Here is a 20592-nt window from a genome sequence, read left to right on the forward strand (position 1 = left end):
TTAATACCTCACAGAATTATTGTGAGAATTTATATTATCAACAACACATCTTCATGGTGATACTAACCATAGGAGTCTCCTTTGTGCCTCTGTCACTGTTATCTCTAGTGGAGGAATTATAGTGGAAGATAGTAATTTTTTTCGACCACAGCCATGTGGTTGTTGCTTCTCATAGGAATCTATTAGAAGAAAAATAAATGGATTAAGAGTAAGAAGGGAAATCTATGTTTAGATAAAAATGAAGCATGGTAAGGTACAGCCATGACATAAGTGCTCTAGTCCTTAGTAATATGTTTACAATGTTCAGTTCGGGACTTTGGATTTCCATTATTAAAGTCAAACTAGGAAATATACAGTCAGTTTACTCATTTGAGTAGTATTTTCCAAAAGTAAGGAGTATAAGATTTAATTTTCACATTCAAACAAACAATTCAATGTTCCTGTAGATGATATATGTGAGGGTGTTTTTGTTTTTGTTCCTAGGAATTGAACTCAGGGGCACTTTACAAGAGAGCTACATCCCTAATCCTTTTTATTTTTTGAATCAGGGTCTCTCTAAATTGCTGAGAGCCTCACTAAATTACTGAGGCTGTCCTCAAATTTTCGATCCCCCCTGCCTCAGCCTAATGAGTCACTGGCATTATAGGTGCTTCATTACACCTGGCAGTAAATGTGATTTAAATAACAGAGCTGCATAATGTAGATTCCTGGGCAAATATATGGGTTTGCCATCCTATAGCTCAAGAAGGCTCTTCTGTGCATCAGAAGGGTTTCCCAGTCTCTGAAGAGAATCCATCAGCTTTCTTCTCAAATGGCAAAAGTTTTTCTAATATGGTTTTTATTTTATCTTTCCCAATATTTTATAAGAAAAAGTGAAAATAGTAGTAATAGCATTGCCAGTCTAGCCTATGAAACAGTTCCCTAGATTCTTCACTAATTCTTTGATATTAAGGTTTTTCATTACTTGACCACAGGAGTAAAGATTTTGCTGGTATTTTACCACCTGGTTGAACATGCTGCCTCATGAAGATAAACATGTAGCAAAAATTAAAAAGCATATGTTGACTTTGGAAAGACACACATTATTTTATTATTAATTATTAATATTTGGTTGCCTGTGGGGAAGAGAAATGAGCTAGGATGGGGACAAGGGTATAAAGGAAACATTATATTTCTTCTTATGCCTTTATAATTGAATTTGGTTAAACTATTAAATAACAAATTTTATTTTAAAATAAAAACAATATATTTGGCCTTCTGAGCTTCTGTTCTCTGCCTGCTGAACTTGAAGAAGGTATACCAAGATCATGTGGGAAAAGAGGCACATCTTGGTGCTGAATGCCATAATAAATTAGCCTAGAGACATACAACTCCAGCAGGTCAAGAGGCTGAGGCAGGAGGATCACAAGTTCAGGCAAGCCTCTGCAACTTAAAGGACTCTGTCTCAAAATAAAAAATAAAAAGGGCCGGAAATGTAGTTCAGTAGTAAAGTCCCCCTGGGTTCAACCCCCCTCAAAATTAGCCCAGACCTTAGGTACCGCTGGGTGGACAATAACATATAGCAAGTTTGTATTTGACCAAGTAAGTATTAATAAACTAAACTATTACATTCCAGTTATAAAAAAGACCAAAGTGAAGGACTTCAGCTTCATTTTTCTAACATACAATGCATGTTTCCTCACAACAGTTCCACTGAGAAAAACTTTCAGCTATACTAATTCTGCTGGGGTATCTCAAATCTTTTCTAATTGCAGAGAGATCCTTACTGGTAATAAGCTGCTCCAAACGGATGCGCTCATGGGCAGCGTGCTGGTCCACCAAGATTAGCAGGTTTCCACCTACAAGATCAATAAGGATAACTGGAGGTTCCAATTCTCAGATCAAGAGTAAAATAATCATTATGTTGAGGGAGGGGAAGAAAAAGTTTCATTCAACTTATTTAACAATATAAGCATGAGAGTATACTAAGTGACAACAATGGTACCTTTTATTTCCTAAAAAAGAGAAATTGTGGGGAGAACAATAAATTTATCCCTGATTTAAAAAAAAAAAAAAAACTCTTTAGTTCGTCAGTATTTCATTTATAAAACAAAGTTAAAGTTCTACATTTCCTAATGTTTAAATACAAATTTTGCTTTATATATTCAACCTTAATACAAAGAAGAGTCATTAAGACATTATTATAATCAGCAACTCATGAAGAATGTATTTCTTGTACACTTTAGAATTTTTTTTTTCCTATGAAGGGGCAGAGAGGAAATATTTTAAGCTTTTGGGGTCAAATGATATCTGTCATGGCTATTCTTAAGTTTAAGTAGAAGTCGTCACAGACAAAATGTGAATATAATAGCTGTATTCCTGTAAAACTATGTTTAAGGACACTGAAATAAGAATTCCATATAATTTTACTGTGTCAATAAATATTATTATTTTTTTTTTTTTTGCTTTTCAACCATGTCATAACATAGCCATTCTTATCTCTCTGGCTATTCAGAAACAGGCAATGTCTGGGTTTGCCCACTGGCTGCTTTAAACAGGCTTCTTGAACATGTATGCCTCCAAAGGCATACATGTTACCTGAGATCTTACTGAAATGCAAATTCTGATTTAGGTTAGTGGTGATACACAAGCTTCTGCAATTTAACAAACTTCCAGCTGATCCTGTCTACAGGTCTCACTTTTGAAGAGCAGGTCTTTGGGCTCTCATTTTTTAGCTTGCAATTTGCTATTTTGGGCCAACAGGTGGAGATTTATGCATTTAATCAAAGTAATTAGTGTCTATTTTTCCTATTTCTACAAGAGATTAAAATACTTTCTATGGCACTATCAAATTCATGGCACAGGAGCTTAAGATTAAAAGAAGAAAAAAAAGAATTTTTTTTTTTTTTACATTTTCTGACAGCATGTTCAACCACAAGAACAACCTCTAAAATATTGAATTTTAAACTCCTTTGAGGATAGGAAGAACACCAGCCGGTTTTGATGAATACTGAATATCCTGTTTTGAGCAAAACGATGGAATAAATCTTAAACTGTGAAGGAGTAATCTCAAAGTTGGAACTGAACCCAATGTGAATAACCAAGACCCTCTGCAACCCAGCCACCACCTGACTAGAGAAATAGTTTTTCTTCTCAAAAAGTTTTGTTTTAGTTATAGTTGGACACAATACCTTTATTTTTATGTGGTGCTGAGGATCAAACCAAGCACCCCGCACATGCTAGGTGAGTGTTCTACCACTAAGCCACAACCCCAGCCCCTACATAGTGTTCTTGATATCTTCCATTTCTTGAATGAAGCAGAATGTAGAAGATAATTACTCATGATGGAAGCTACATTTTTGATATTCCAACCCAACAGGATGGAAGCTTCAAGAGAACAGAGATTTTTATCTATTATATTCTCAGCACATAAAACAGCACCTGGCACATTGTAGGTACTCAATAAACATTTATAGAATAAATGAATGAATTCTTATTCTTTTTTTAATATTTATTTTTTAGTTATAGGTGGACACAATATCTTTATTATTTTTTTTTATTTTTATGTGGTGCTGAGGATAGAACCCGGTGCCTCACACATGGTAGGCGAGTGCTTTACCTCTGAGCCACAGCCCCAGTCCCTGAATCCTTATTCTTTAGGGTGTCATAAGTGAACAACTATATTTTATTGTAAGCAGAAACATGCATCATAAAATGCCAAACCTCGGGCTGGGGATGTGGCTCAAGCGGTAGCGCGCTCGCCTGGCATGCGTGCAGCCCGGGTTCGATCCTCAGCACCACATACAAACAAAGATGTTGTGTCCGCCGAGAACTAAAAAATAAATATTAAAAATTCTCTCTCTCTCTCTCTCTCTCTCTCTCTCTCTCTCTCTCTCTCTCTCTCTCTCCTCTCTCACTCTCTCTTAAAAAAATAAATAAAAAAAATAAAATGCCAAACCTGGAATTTGTTTCATTATAATTTAAAAGAATAATTGACCACAGGAGTAAAGACTTTCCTGGTATTTCACCACTCGGTGAACACACTGTCAATTTATCCATTAAAAATATGAAAATATCAAAATTAAATCAAGGAATAGGTTGCATTTGGTGTTTATGAAAAAATACTTGCATTTTGATTTAGAAAAATGTATTTAAGAGCATTCTTGTACTCTGGTTTCTTTTAAGAGCATATAAATATTTATCCTTTTACAAGAGATACTCTGGTAGTATCTAACAATATTAATATAGACTCTTAAGAGAAATTTCAATAGTTCCTTTTGCTTCTTTGAACATCTGAAGATTTTGTGGTTACACCCATCTTGAGTACCATCTATAACGCCCTTGGTACCTGCAACAAAGAAGTCAGTGGTGCATGCCTGTAATCCCAGCTACTTTCAAGGCTGAGGCAGGAGCATTGAAAAGTTCAAGGCCTGCTGCAGCAATTCAGGGAGACCCTGTCTCAAAATAAAATTTGAAAAAGGGGCTGTATGGGGCTGGAGATACGGCTTAGTTGGTACAGTGTTTGTCTGACAGGCACAAGGCCCTGGGTTCAATACCTAGCACCACACACACCCACAAAAAAAAAAAAAAAAAGGTGGCCCTAAAAAGAGGGCTGGAGACATAGCTCAGTGGTAGAGTACTTGCCTAGCATGCATGAGCAGGCACAGTGGCGCATGCTTAAAATCCCAGTGTCTCTGGAAGCTGAGGCAGGAAGACCGTAGTTTCAAGGCCAGTCTAATCAACTTAGTGTGACCCAGTCTCAAAATTAAAAAAAAAAAAAAAAGTGGGGGTATAGCTCAGTGGTAGAGTGCCCTTGAGTTAAATCCACAGTACCACTCCAAAAAAAAAAAAAAAAAAAAAAAAGGAGAAAAATCTATTAATTTTCTAGGTATGGTAAAACTATACTATAATTCACGATAATTTTGATAGAACTTTAGGTTAATCTGCCTTTGATCTATGACCTCTGACATATACTAAACAAGGTAAAAGAGAATTTTTTAAATTTATTCTACTTAGTTATATATGCAACAGAATGTATTTCAATTCACTGTACACAAATGAAGCACAACTTTTCAACTCTCTATATATGATGTAAAGTCGCACCATTTGTGCAATCATACATGTACATAGGGTAATGATATCCATCTCATTACACAATCTTTCCTGCCCCATACCCTCTCCCCCCCATACCCTCTCCCCTCGCCACCCTCCCTTTGCTCAATCCAAAGTTCCTCCATTCTTCCCATGCCGCCTCCCACTCCATTATGGATCAGCATCCCCCATTCAGAGAAAACATTTGGCCTTTGGTTTTTTGGAATTGGTTTACTTCGCTTAACATGATATTCTCCAATTGTATCCATTTACCTGCAAATGCCATAATTTTATTCTCTTTCCATTGTGTATGTATACCACACTTACACAAAGAGAATTAAATGCTCTCAAACTTTAGAGGCACTTACTCATAAGTCTACAAATCTAGAGCCAACCCTCCACTGCTACTCAGGGTTATCTGCCACTCAGGTCTTTTGGGGAACCTTGCACTACTTAACATTCCTTATACCAGTCTTCTCCTGCCCACAAAGTACATGTTTCAAGACTCCCAGTGGATGCTTGGAATTGCAGATTTTACCAAATCCTGTAGGTACTATGATTTTTTCCATACATATAAGCCTCTGAGAAAGTTTAATTTGTAAATGAGGCACAATAAGAGATTAACAATAATAACTAATAATAAAATAGAACAGTTATAACAATATATTATAATAAAATTGCCAGCATCCCTACTCTTGCACTATGGAGCCATTATCAAATAAAATAAAGATTACTTGAACATAAGCACTGTGATACCATCACAGTCAATCTGATAATGGAAACTGCTACCAAGCAACTAATAGGCAGGTAGTATACACATTGTGGATACACTGGACAAAGAGACAATTCACATCCTGGGTGGGATAGAAGAAGATGCAAAGTAGTATGAAATTTAAAACTTATAAATGGTTTATTTCCAGAATTTTCCACTTAATATATTCTGACCTTGGTTGACTGTGGGTAACTGAAATTGCAGAAAGTGAAACCACAGAAAAGGGGTGAAATGGGGCTCAGTGGTAGCACATTTGCCTGGCATGTGTGAGGCACTGGGTTCGATTCTCAGTACCACATATAAATAAATAAAATAAAGGTCTATCAACAACTAAAACAAATATTTTAAAAGGGGGGGGGTGACTACCGTAATTACACTTAAGATTCTTTCATTAAAAAGTCTTGTCTTAGGGGCTGGGATTGTGGCTCAGCGGTAGAGTGCTCACCTAGCACATGTGAGGCCCTGGGTTCGATCCTCAGCACCACATAATAATGAAATAAAGATAATGTGTCTAACTAAGCTAAAAAATAATAAATATTAAAAAAAAAGTATTGTCTTGCTGTAATTCTAGCAGCTTGGGAGCCTGAGACAGGAGAATCGAGAGTTCAAAGCCAGCCTCAGCAATAGTGAGGCGCTAAGCAACTCAGTGAGACCCTGTCTCTAAATAAAATACAAAATATGGCTGGGGATGTGGCTCAGTGGTCGAGTGCCCCTGAGTTCAATCCCTGGTACCAAAAAAAAAAAAAAAAAAAAAAAATAGTCTTGTCTCACCCATACCCTCACCCTCCTTGGTCTCTCACTTCCAAATCACAGATTGAGTCTCTCCCTCACAGTCTCCATTAGTACCATCAGCATTTTCCCTCTCCTCTCAAAAGCTCTCATTTGCTGATCAATGTCACAAAATCAGTCTTCTTACTAAACATCTTCATCTTATTAAACATCTTAGCAGTATTTGGCACAAAGTCTTGGCTTTGCAACGTAACTTTCTGTTTTCTCACTATTTTACTTGCTGTTCGTTGACAATCTCTTTCGCTGGTTCACACTTTTCTACTTAGCTGTTAAATGTTGGAATCATTCTAGATTCAGGACCTCTCCTCACTCACTACTCTTTTTCTAGGAGATAAAGTTTACATCCAGGATTTCAATGATAAGCTTTATGCTGACAACTCAAATTAATATCGTCAGGTCAGAGCACATCTCTAATGTAACACCTGTAATACAGAAACATTCTTGACATCTCATCTGTAATATTTCAAAGAGAAGTTAGATTAACTCATGATTTTTATACCACATTGTCCCCCTACAAGCCTGCTACATCTCCAACTTGGTTTTGTAACATTGTCCACTTAGCTATGTAGGCCAGAAAACTAGAAATCCATCACCAAGCCCTGTTGATTCCTAAACATTTTCCCAATGCATTCATTTCTCCCTAGCCCACCCTGGTCCCAGCTACCACCATTCCTTAGATATTGCAATGTCCTCCTTGTATTCTTCTTGTAGTTATTGGAATTCAAAATCCACTCTTCACTCTAAAAACCCAGAACAATCTTTTCAAAATGCAATATGATGTGACACAAACTGCCCCCAAATCAACATCAAAAAACAAATAATTAAAAAAACCAATCACCTTTCAAATCATTCCAATCAGTGTCGGGACAAATTAAAGCTAGTAACTGGTATTGACTATCTGGTTCCTAGCTACTTCTCTGAGCCTCATCTCCAGCCGCTCCTGCTAAACAGGAAGGAATCACAACTTGTGTACATTATTCCCCATCTTCTAAACCTAGTTAACTCATACCTATATTTCAGACCTTATTTCACCGAGAACATTTCTCTGACCTCCCTGACAAAACAGGTTCTTACAGCATCTTCTATTTCTTCTTCATAACAAGAACTACAGTTAAAACTATGCGTTTGTGTAATTGTTACTCCTCATACTTATGTTTCCCAATCATTGTATCCCTAGGGCCTGGGGCAGGCATTTAGTATATGCTGTATAAGTTAAAGTTCTGTATGAACTATTATTTTTTCATTAAATCAGGTCATCAAGTGATTCTGAATAACTCTTGATAAACCTAACAGGGTTTATTATATAAGCTTTCTATTATTATAGAGGGAAAATATAAAAATATTATGAAAAAGTTAACAATATAAAATATTTTAGAGTAAAAGATTAAATTTCCCTCTTTGCCCACCCCCATTTTTACTCCCGAGGCAGCTACTATTAATAGTTTAATCTGTGTCTTATTTATGATACATGTGTATGTACATAAAGCTAAATGTATTTAAAACTGCTATTTCATAATATTCTTTTTTTAATTTTTTTTTAAGGAGAGAGAGTATTTTTTAATATTTATTTTTTAGTTTTCGGTGGATACAACATCCTTGTTTTTTGTATGTGATGCTGAGGATCGAACCCAGGCCACACGCATGCCAGTCGAGCGCGCCACTGCTTGAGCCACATCCCCAGCCCCTCATAATATTCTTAATTTAGAGGGGTTTTCTTCATCTAGCCAAATCATTGAAATTGCATTGTATACTAAAAATTACCTTAAAAGAAGTTATCACCTAATAAAGTAATGTGAAAAAAAGAAGTTATCAGAAAACTAGCTGGCTTATTAATTGAGGCTAACCTCCATTCTTACCTGCTTTGCCATTCTCTTCAGTCTTAGTGCTCATTAAACAGGCAATAAACTTGTTATCCACTTGCTGAAGAACCTGCCATACATTCAAAGAAATGGTACAATGCTAAATAAAAATTAACAAAGGCTCATCTGCATAGGACACAAAACTGTATTTTATAGTAGCTTACATTATAACATTCATATCTAAGACTGAGATAAGGTGCTGCCAAACCTGAGGGAATCCTTAAGAAAGGTAAAAAATATGAACAAATTAGGCTGGGGATGTAGCTCAATGGTACAGAGCTAGCTTAGCATTTGCACAACGCTGGGTTCCATCCCCAGTACCAGGAGAGAGAGAGAGAATGGGCAAGTAGAGTGATCATAAGATATGAAAAGAGGGAGACCACAAAGGAAGACAAAAAAAAAAAAAAAAAAGCATGTAAGAGAAACAGACTAATAACTCTTTAGAGTAAATGAGAAAATTTCCCAACAGAGTGATTCTTAGTAATAATTGATATGACCAGAGTATTATTAATATAACCACAATTGCTAACAAATAGAACTAAAATAACTTTTTAAAGTTTATGTGAAAGCAAGAAAAACCATTCTGGAAGAGTTACTTTATTAAAACACTAAAAAGCCCCTGATAGCTTCAGACCTTGATGGCTCCTCTCTGTCCAGATATCTGAGGCACCCCCCGCCAAAATCCCTTAGCCTATTCCACTGTCCAGGGTCTGTTTCATAACCAACTGCTCCCTTGCTTCAATACCAGGTCAATGCCACCTTGGGAGTTCCCCTACTTCTATCTGGTTTCCTAATTTGTTTCCAAACTGGAAATCAAGGAGGCTGAGAGAGCCATAGAGAGCAAAACAGAAAAGCAGATAACACAAGGGTCCCTTTGGTTAATGGAACTCATCAGTCTGGGGTTCCCTAAGTCTTTGTAGCCCCACACAATAGAGGGTCATTTTTTTAAAAATGCATTATTGCCCAGTTAAGGACAGTAATGATTTACAAATTATTTATTGATATTTGTTGACCTATCAATTAATATAAAAATCAAGCCAGGCCCAATGTTGCATGACTTGGGAGGCTGAGGCAGAAGGATCCCAAGTTAAAGGCCAGCATCAGCAATTTAGTGAGGCCCTAAGCAATTTAGTGAGATCCAGTCTTAATAAAAGAGAGGGGTGGGGGGGACTGATGAGGACTTAGTTCAGTGATAAAGTACCTTTTGGTTCAATCCCCAGTTACCCTTCCTAAAATACAGATACACACACACACAAAATCTACATATAATTCTCTATAGAAATGTGTTAATATTCCTTGAAACTGTAAGCCTGAATCTACAATTCATTACCTTCAAACCTGTTTACACTATTAAGGACATTTCTTTCTTTGAAATTATAATTAATCCCTTACTTTTACTTCTGATGATAAAAGGAACAGCTGGGTGTGGTAATGCACACCTGTAATCTCCAGACTCCAGGAGGCTAAGGCAACAGGATTGCAAGTTCGAAGCTAGCCTTAGTAATTTAACAAGGTCTTAAGCAACTTAGAGAGACCCTGTCTCAAAATTAAAAAAATTAAAAGAGCTGGGGGATATGGCTCAGTGGCTAAGCACCCTTGGGTAAAAGCCCCAGAACAAAAAACAAATAAAAATTAACAAACAAAATAAGCCCCAAGTGCTTTGGCAAATGTGGTCTCAATTATTAAATTACTCCAATTTCACAACAGCTAGTGTAGTTTGATTACAAAGTCAATTTTTACCTGCATTGAATGAATCATTTCTTTGGTGAAACGATAGGGATATAAGATGTTGTGAATTTTAACTGCTAAGCTCTCAGCTTGGCCACTGCTTACATCAACAGCAACCTAGGGAGACATCAAAACCATTATTTAAATTTTAATTTTTTATATCTACAGACATAAATTTGATTTTTTAATGTCTGTTTTACCAGATTTCAAAATCCTTTAAAAGCATTCATTTTCAAATAATCTAAAAAAGGTGGGTTGAACTCAGGGAATTTATAGATTAAAAATGTCCCAAGAATTAGTCTTAACTAACAATTTTTATTGGTGCATTATAAGTATACACAATAATGGAATTCATCATCACATTTTAAATCACATGATATAACAATATAATTTGGTCAATTTCATTCCCCAGTTTTCCCTTAACATTTTTTTGTTCATAAACAAAATAACTGACAAAAACCAATATTGTTTCAGAACACTTTGTCTATGCTCCATGATCAAGTCCTTAAAGATAGCTTAACTGAAGAATCAGTAGTCAAATGTTCACCTATTATACACCCTCATTAACACACATAGAACATTCTGTGATAATGCAGTGAGAACAGAACATGTACCCAGGTCCAACAATGAACTGTTGTCCAATAGAAGATTCACTGCTTTATCTAATGATGCTTTTATTATCATCACTCTGAATATTTTACTAAAGCTGTAGGTCAGGGTAAATGCATTCACTTGATGTACACTGATTATACACATTTAATTCAAATTGCCTGAGCTTCCAAAATGATGATTCCTCCTCTCTATGTTAAAAATTAATTTCCAAATAAATCATTTGCAAACATGCCTAGTTTCCATTCATAATTATAAATTAGTATAGCTATTCATACCCATACCCAGCTTAAATGAAATTCAAATTAAAATAACAGGCAAATAAAAATTGCTACAGACCTACCTCTGGGTAACGGGCAAACACTGGATTGTCCCATTCTGAAAACAAAGACTGAAGGGATTCACTACCAACAGCATCTAAGACAAAGGAGACAGATGAAGCTGGCATCATGAAGCTCAGGAAAAAAGAAAGAATAGTCTGTCCTGTTTGGTTGCAGCCTCAAGACTAAGGATCAGACATAATATTCCAATATTCTACAAACGTTCAGAGTTTGCTACACTATATCTCTAAGTTGTTTGGTATGTTACTTTTAAAACTAGGGTTGTGACTGTAACTTCTGACATTATAGATTTTTTCCAAACTGTTAGCAAGATTTCAGAATACAAGTCCAGAAGAAACTATGGTTCAAAATAGTAACCTCACAGCCTTAAGGTAAAAATATACTTTTTATTTTTAGAAACAAACAAACAAACAAAAATGTCTGTAACTTTTTCCAAAAAGTTTTGCTTAGATCAAACTACTATAACTTGGAGTGCAACTCCAATCTTTAAAAATAACAAACATTTCCTCAATCACAAGACACCACAGACTATGCATAATCACCCAGTACTGACCTCAAGTCTGGAAAAGTAATTTCTGATCTAAATGCATGCACTGAATTACTTAGTTCTGCTGTTAAATAGGGCTGCAGGGAGTTCCTGGTTCCAGTAAGACACAGCTGGCACTGATCAGGCTTAATAACGCAACCCTGCTTTGTTTTTTGCATTAGGTAGTAGGTGTATAAGAGGTGTCCCAGAAATGTAGTGTCCCCACCTCTGTTATTCTGCCTCAACACAGTCCTCTCTTCCGGAGCTCTTGGAAGGAAAGGAAGAATAAGGTCGCTTCTAAAAGGATGACATCTGTACTGAGACCCTAAATATCAAAAAGAAAAACCTAGAAATTTAAACTCAACATACAAATAAACTATTAAAAATTAAATCACATAAATTTCTTTCTCTACAAACTGAATGAAGACATAAAGCAGACTAGTAAACACTAGCTTGAGAATCAGAAGTTCTTTAATGAAATTAATCTGTTAATTTAGGCATCCACATTAATGTTTAGTCCAATTATTCATCTATACCAGACAGAGTGAAGACACTAAGGTCACAGTGATTCTCAATGGGAGACAATTTTGCATAGGGTCGGGGTACTCAGCAATGTCTGAGACATTTTTTCATTGTCACAACTTCAGTGAAGGGTGCTTCTGGCATCTAGCAGATGAAGGCCAGGAATGTTGCTAATTATTCTACAATGTTGCCAGGTATGGTGGCCGCACACCTATAATCCCAGCAATTAAGGAGGCTGAGGGTGGAGGGTCAGAAATTTAAAGACAGCCTCAGCAATTTAGCAAGGCCCTAAGCAAAGCAGCAAGACCCTGTCTCAAAATAAAAAATAAAAAGCGCTGGGGATGTAGCTCAGTGATTAAGATCTCTGAGTTCAACACATGGTCCCCCCCCCCAAAAAAAATTACCTTTATAAAGTATCCTCTCTTCTACACAATAAAATTTACCTCTTAATAATTTCTTGTGGGCATGGTGGTACATGCCTGTAATCTCAGAGATTCAGGAGGCGAAGGCAGAAGAATCAAAGTTCAAAGCCAGCCTCAGCAATTTAGTGAAACCCTGTCTCTAAATAGAATATAAAACAGGTCTGGGGATATGGGCTCAATGGTTGAGGGCTCCTGGGTTCAATCCCCAGTTCAACAGAAATTATCTCATGTAACATTTTTATTTTTGGTTTAACCATGTCCTAATGCACCACTGTGCACAAACTATTTCCAGAAAGGTAACATTCCACGTGAGTGGAGGATGCTGAGGAATCATCTTGTTATGAACTTGTTTCTATACAAAGATATTCTTCATTAGGAAACTATCAGTTAACATGACCTTCAAAAAGTTCGTTAAAAGATAAACTATTCCAAAAAGTTAAGTGGATTGAAGTGTTTAAACATCTAGATTTAATTAGCAGGAGCAAATGTTTATGTTGAGTATGGCAGCTAAGACTTTCCCTTTTGTTTTGGCAATAATCATCTGCAGTTGAATGTAACCCAACTATCTCTTGGCACCATATCAGAAGCAGTTGCATTTCAGGAAGATGAGGTGTTGGTGCCTTAAATTTACTTCTGATAAGCATTCTGTGAAAATTAGGTCTAAAATGACCTAGATTGAAAACTACATAAAATTGCCTTAAGAGCAACTTGATAGTCTTCGGAACAATACTGAAAGAGAAGCATTTTCTCCTCTTATTGAATACTTTGAAACTACCCAAAGTTATCTTTTTTCGAAAGGAAAAAAATGTAAAACAAGGAAAAATAAAGGTCTTATTTAACTTATATAAAGCCAGAGGCCCCTGCTTGATATAATCATCATAAAGAAAAATTATAAGCTAATTTCCAATTACATTCATATAATATCCATTCTTTTGCAGCATTCAAGACTCATAATACGGATGCACATTTAACACTTAATCCTCCTAGTACAAAGCCAAGAGTATAGTCAGACAGAAAGCAGGTTTACCATCTCCAACATCTGGCTCTCAACACATTGCCAAAACAATGTCACTTTGTTGACTGAGACCTGAGAACCTAGAGCTCTAGTCCAGGCTCTAATATAACCTCATAAAGATCTAAAAGTCACATTATTATGCTCCAGAATAACATCTTCTTATACCAAAAACAGATCAAGTGGATTACCATATGCATTATAATAAAGTACACTCGAAAAGTATGGTTATGACAGTATATATTCAGCCTATATTTTGAAAATTTATGGTTAAGTGCTAATTTCTGGGGGGGAAAGTTCATAAAATAGTACTGCACTGAGCCATAGGTTTTATTGGAAAATGGAGGATGATTACAAAATCATTCTACCCTTAGCCTGGAAGCCACAGAGAGAAACTTTCATTTCTTTAAAGAAAAGTTTCTAGAGGAGTTATGGGAAGGGGGGAAATGGGATAGGGAAGCACTGTGGATCTTCTAGGCTATTAAATAGTACCATTTTCATTAAAATGGGCTGTTTTGCCCTTCCTCTTATACATACACACACTCATAGATGTGTATACATACACTTACAGCCTAGGTGAACCCTTCATTGTATTTCTGTATTTAGTGTTGGAGAATTTTCGTATACCATAAAACACGTTTTATAATCAGTCTTCGAGAGCTCTGTCTGCTGAGATAATCTCTTTGGACAATTCCCTTACTCCTGGCCATTATTCCCATCTTCAAAAGTACTTCATGCCAGTGAACACTACTTACCATTCCCAAGTATGACATCCACAGCTACAGTTGTCAGGTCTTTAGTACAAGCAGTCTGAATGTCCTTAGCAGGAGCAATGAATGTGCTAAGTCCAGTGACTTTGTTAATATAAACCATTCTTCCCAGGGCTTCATCAAAATGCTGCTGCCAATCCAAAGAACATGTGTTTGACTCTTCGTTTTCAGAACAAGCTTTTCCTTTAGACTTCTCACTCCAGAAACAAATTCCATTTTGGCTGGCTATGGTATCTTCTATCTGATTTATTAAAATTCCACTGGGAGAATCAGAACTTCCTATCTGTTGCTCTGAAGCTCTGATGAGAACATCTGAATCTTGAGCGATAATTTTAGAATCACTACAGGGTAACTCCAAAGGAGTGTCTGGTTTTGCAGTGTTCTCCATTTTGTTGTTGCCTGAATGCAGTTCACTGTCTTCATTGAGGGAATTATCCTCAATAACCTCAATGACAGTATCTGACCTTGGGAGGATGCTGCTGTCTGTTTTTTCAGGTTCATTTTTAAACAACTCACAAAACTCTAGGTTTAACCCACTGTACAAGTTACTGTCTTCCCTGCTGGAATCTGAATTTGGAAGTTCAATAAAATGACTCCTAATCTCCATCGTTTGAGCCTCTTTTTCAGAGCTCTTCAGTCTGGATAATTTAGAGGCCAGTGATTCAGGTGACTTCTCAACATCCGAAGATTTTCTGTTCAAGTGAGATAACTCCATTAGAGTTATAGGACTTTCTTCCAAATAAGGCATCTGTTGTTCCAAACAATCTTCTTTGGAAAGTGGAAACTTCTCTGAGCACAGGATGTGACTTACTGGTTGACAACTACCATTTGAGTTGATACAATTTATAGTAGTGATTTTACAGATGTCAGAATTTTCTAAGTGGTTCTTGTCTTTCAGTGGAGTGTCAGGTTTGACTTGAGGACCAAGATTGGTAATAACTTCAATATTATTTTCTTCCACTTCTGTATCTACAGGATTTTTAATTTTTCCATAGTGCCTTTTAAACTTCTCTAAAGATCCTAGTTGTGAAGTCAAGCTTAGCTTCTTTGGGCCTACAGGTTTGGAGGAACCAATCAATTTATCTGTTTTCTTAATACCATTTGAAACTTGTCTACACCAAGGGAAAGAAGAGGATATATCGGGCAATAAGCAACCTGTGTGTGATTCTTTATCACCTTCCTGAAAAACAGTAACATTTTTGCATTTTGCTATAGGTTTGTTCTCTAGCCCATAACTTGTATTTTGTCTGCAAAAATTTTTGCTCAGCAGTTGAGCAGATTCTTTACTTAGAGTGCTGGTTAAACCTTTGATGTCTGGAGTCTCAAATGAATGACATGTTCTACTTTCAAATGTTTCTTGGGCACTTGCAGGACCAGGCCGTACATAATTTTTAAATGAATGTTCTGCTTCAGTTGATTTAGTTTGCTCATTTTGAAGGACATGAGTTATAAAGCCAGTGGAACACAATTTTACTTGTCCATACCTAAAAACATTTATTCTTCCACAATCACTGGGCTCTTTTTCTCTCTGAGCACTATGTATGCTCAATAATCCTGTCTCAAAAGGCAGAGACTGGCATCCCATTTCAGTAGCATCTTCAAATCTCTCAAGTTGATTCTGAATTCTTTTGTTTTTCAAGATGTTGGCAGCCATGCCACTAGCAGTTGTACTTTCTTTCTGTACTTCTAAATCTACCCCACTCTCCTCAAAGTGATGTTGTATCTGAAAAGGGCTTGAAAACATTTCTGAACTGATTCCATATGGACTTTCTAAAGAGTTATGTTCCAAGCAAGATTTTTTATGTTTCTCACTTTCTCTTGATTCTGATATTTCAACTGTCTCTTGTTCTAACATCCTGGATTCTAAGCAACAGCTGTCTTTATTGTATAATGATAACTCTGTCATATTACTATGACTGGGGCCATCTGATTCATAAGTGTACAAAAATGGGCCATTTGTCTTTCTTCTGATAGCTTCTGAATCCCCAGAATTCTGTGTGTTTATATTTTCTATAGTAGCCTTTCTTTTCACAGCTTTTGACTGCAAATTAAACATTTCATAAGAATCCAAAATATTATTACACGCTTCCTGGAAACCGCCCTGGTCATGCTTCTCATCTAAGGACACATGTTTCTGAAGAGTAGCACCACATAAATTAAAATCATTATCTTCACTGAATTCTTTAATGTCCTCACCTGATAATTCCACAAATAATTTTTCTTGCTTTAAAAACATTTTCACTCCTTCCTGAATGCAAACCAAGAGAGTATCCCAATTCTGAAACTCAATCAGAGTTTTTGCTGGCTCCATGCACACGTCATACTCACAGAACTGGCACTGCACGTTGATGATATATATCCCGTGGAGTTCTGGGGTAGACCGATGCCGAGGACTTGAATTCATCTGCCTACTAGCAGAGCCATTTTTTGGCTTACATATAGTACTTTCTTTTCTTAATAAAAAGTCGATAAGTTTATGCAACTTTGTCCTTAAAACCAGTCTTCTGTTCACAAACAAGAACTGCATATTCTTATTATAATGTGCTTCAGAGCTGATATAGCCACTAAACTCAAACTCTTTGTATTTAAAATGTATTTCTCTTAACTTTTGGGACTTGCCTAAACCATAAATTTGACAAAACCGGGAGCATATATCTTTGCTTTTAGGGAGTTGAAGAATCATAGAACCAGAAACATCATTTCTCAAAGAGAAAGAAACAGAAGGGTGCATGAGTGAGAGAGCTTCTACCCTCTGTCTGACTTTCTCAAACTCCAGTCTGGGATCCATGCATTTCCTCCTCACGGGTAACTGGTAAAATAGGTTATGAACCGTTATGGTTGTCCCCGCACTTGGTCTAGTCAAATCAGCTTCACAAGCTTTTAGGGCTTTTCCATTCTGAAACAGTTTCACAAAAGTTTTCATTGTCCTGTTTTTCTTGGATGAAATTTCCACAGCACTGGCCATGTCAGCTATGCTTGCCAAGGCCTCCCCTCGGAAACCATAAAACCTTGGGTTCTCCAAGTCCTCTACCGAGTTGCATTTACTAGTGAAATAACGATTTCCCACCTTGTCCACATCATCACTCCCCATCCCAAATCCATTGTCTATCACTTGAACTTGGAAGGTTTCCATATTCACCCTGATGGCCACACATTTTGCTTCAGCATCAATACTGTTGAGGACAAGTTCCTCAACACATTGGCCTAAAGAGCTTATGGCCAAACCAGAACGCAATTTGGCTTGTACTTCAACTGACAAGCACTTGATCATGGCAGGTAGAGGTGATGAGAATGCCAGGCACTGGTTTCCTTCTCTGAATGGAAATAATTGCCTATTGGGGGAAAAAAACACTATCAAAGTTTCAGAGTTACACAGCATTATCCATTTCTCTCAAGTATTATATGAAGAAATATCATTTGAGGTAAATGGAATCTCTTATTAAACCAAGTTATGAAACAAAACAAAATTATCCCTCTTATTTCTAGACAGATCACACAACTAATGCTTGATGCAATGGACTTAACATCCAAAGAGGCATTCATAATTTCATTGCTTCTTTCTAAATCCCACATGCCCTTAAGTGAAATCGTAATTAACTTGATGTTGACCCGTAAAGACAGTATTCGAAATTCTAACCACTTCACCAAAAACAGATGCCTGAATTAAATTCAGCTAAGAAACATTAGCTAGAAATTATTCATGAAAAAAAAAATCCAAGCTAGTTTCGTAACATACATTACACAATAACCATGACTTTTAGAAAAACTTATAATGAAGTGCTAAGATATTGTAAGTAGGAAGGTAAAGCCACGGGAGGAAATAAAAAAGTCCAACTTTTCTATCAAGAAGAGACAGGCATTAAGAGATTATGATGACTTGTTATTATTACTGGTTAAACGTAGTTCCCTCAGGGAAGAGGCTGGGAACAGAATGGATGAGACAGAGAAACTCCTTTGCATATAAGCCTTTGATTTTTAAGTTTTCTTGCAGGAAAAACTAAGGTTCTGTGAGCAGTAAAGGACCCCACTCTTCTTCATAAGTGAGAGGGAAGCATGGCTGCACTCCTTTGCAGGTGGCTGGTTTTCCAAACCTCGTAAAACCAGGGCTTGTAATTGCAGAACCTCGGATGGTTAATTTAGCAGAGGACAGCATACGGGGTGGGGTGGGGTGGGGTGGGGTGGGGTGAGTGTTTAATAAGTATTCTGATTAAACCCAAAGCAACGATTTCCTATTACATCCCAGGACTTCCAGGGCCAAGGTTCCTGGAGAAACAGCCCAAGGCCTGCGAGTGCGGAGTTACCAAAGCCAGGAGACCGCAGGCCGGGTCTCTCCTGCCCGGCCTCGCAGGCCTCAGGCTCCACCCCCTCCCTTTCCCCCGCCTGCGACGTAACTCGCCGGTCACCCGCTAAAGGCGCCCGCGCAGTCGGAAGGCCGCAGGGGCCTCGCGTGGCTCTTGCGCACTGGCTTCAAAAGGCTGGCCCGCAGCTGCCACCACAGCCCTTCTGGTGGTAGAAGAGCTCGCGGGATCGTCCTTTCGCCACGTGCTTTCCCCCAAATCACCTCGAAACGCGCTTCACCAACCCTCGGATATCAACCGCCACGGACGCCGGCCGCGCGCACCTGGGCTTCAGTGAGTGCGCGCGAGCTCACGAGCATGCGCTTCACAGCGGACTTGCCGCGAGCGCGTTTCGGCCCGCGACACCCAGCACGCATGCGCACAGGTGTTACCTGCCCGAGAGCTCTCGCTCCCGGCCAGCGTTCACACACTCCCAGCCCAAGTTCCCTAGCTCCGTCTTCATCCCCCCCCTCCACCCCCCCCCCCCGCCCTTTCTTTTCCGAGATAGGTTTTTACTAATTTGCCCAGGTTGGCCTTGAACTAGTCTCTGGGCCCGGCCTCTTTCTGGTAATTTTATTTTATCCTTTCTTATTTTTTCTCCTTTGCACATACTATTTAATTTAGTGTATTTCGTTTATTTGCTTATCCCCTGCACCCCCTTAGAATATACACGATGTGACGGTTTGGTTTTTTGTCCGTTATATTTCTGCTGTACCCCACGGCCAGGAACAGTGTCTGACCTATGGTAGCATTCAGTGACCAAATCTGGAACCTTCCATCTTAGAATGATTTTACAGAGTTGGAACAGACTGAGAAATTAGCTCAACTCTCTCAGTTTACAAATAAGACACTAGGTCTCCCTTCACTGATTTTTTTGGTATCTTCCCAATGCCATGGCAGCCTCTTTCCTGACGAAAAGCAGAACTCTTAAGAGCACTGAGAATAAATGCTTTGTGAGTTGTTAACCAATCCTCAGTTCTGCTGTCTCAATTTCATTGAAACCTTGTTTTTTAAAAAATTGGATCTTATGACAAAATATTTAAGCCTAATTACTGTTGGAAATATATTCAGTCACTAACCAAACCAAATCAGACTTCTGGGGCTGATGAAGTAAAATTCTGATTACTGCATATATTAGATTTGCTAGGGCTCCATAGCAAAATACCAGACTGGGTGGCTTAAACAGCAGAAATTTATTTTCTCGCAGTTCAGGAGGTGCTGGCACGGATGATTTCTTCTGAGGCCTCTCCTTGCTTTGTGAATAGCTGTCTTCACATGGTCTTTTGTCTGTTCATACACATATCTGTGTCCAAATTTCCTCTTCATTGTAAGGACACCGGTCAGATTGGATTAGAGCCTACTTAATCTTAATTATTTCTTTAAAAGTCCTATTTGCAAATAGTCACTTTCAGAGATGGAGGGATGGGACTTCAGCCTATGAATTTGGGAGGATCAAATTCAGCCAATAACATTACTTTATGTGAATCTCTTACCTAGAGGAAAGGAATGACAGCAAAACTTCCAGAAAACTAAGAGTAATTAGTCCAAAACATCATTGAAACTGCTAACAAATTAAACTGGTGGCATTTGTTCTTATGAGGCATGCAGTTTCCTGAAGAAAACTTCATATAAACCACTTAAAGAAATGATTCAAAGTAACTGCTAACTTTTGCTTTCAGACTTCTTTAAATGATCTCAAAAATATTTCTCCCACAAATGTTTATTGAATAAATATTTCATTTGGCCCCAAAGGCAGTTCACTAAGGATTTAAGAAAGTAGCATAAACAGGGCTGGGGATGTAGCTCAGTGGTACAGTACTTGTTTAGCATGTGCA

At 37.6% G+C, this 20592-nt stretch overlaps 1 protein-coding gene across 3 annotated transcripts in view; it reads right to left on the bottom strand.

Annotated features, from left to right (window-relative positions):
* MLH3 (mutL homolog 3) overlaps positions 1-20549 on the bottom strand; it is a 40366-nt gene extending 19817 nt beyond the window's left edge. The window contains exons 1-8 of one of the 3 annotated variants that reach the window (XM_081292561.1): positions 18982-20549; positions 14406-17752; positions 11921-12019; positions 11171-11244; positions 10231-10335; positions 8488-8560; positions 1767-1838; positions 68-179 (exon numbers count right to left, since the gene is read on the bottom strand). In XM_081292561.1, coding sequence (XP_081148687.1) covers positions 68-179; positions 1767-1838; positions 8488-8560; positions 10231-10335; positions 11171-11244; positions 11921-12019; positions 14406-17691 — 3821 coding nt within the window. In that variant the 5' untranslated portion in view covers positions 17692-17752; positions 18982-20549. The other 2 variants (XM_081292563.1, XM_081292562.1) reach the window with 2 other exon arrangements.
* Positions 20550-20592: the final 43 nt, after the last annotated feature.

The sequence above is a fragment of the Spermophilus citellus genome (assembly GCF_964194105.1).
Source record: "Spermophilus citellus genome assembly, chromosome: 4".
Lineage (NCBI taxonomy): Eukaryota > Metazoa > Chordata > Mammalia > Rodentia > Sciuridae > Spermophilus > Spermophilus citellus.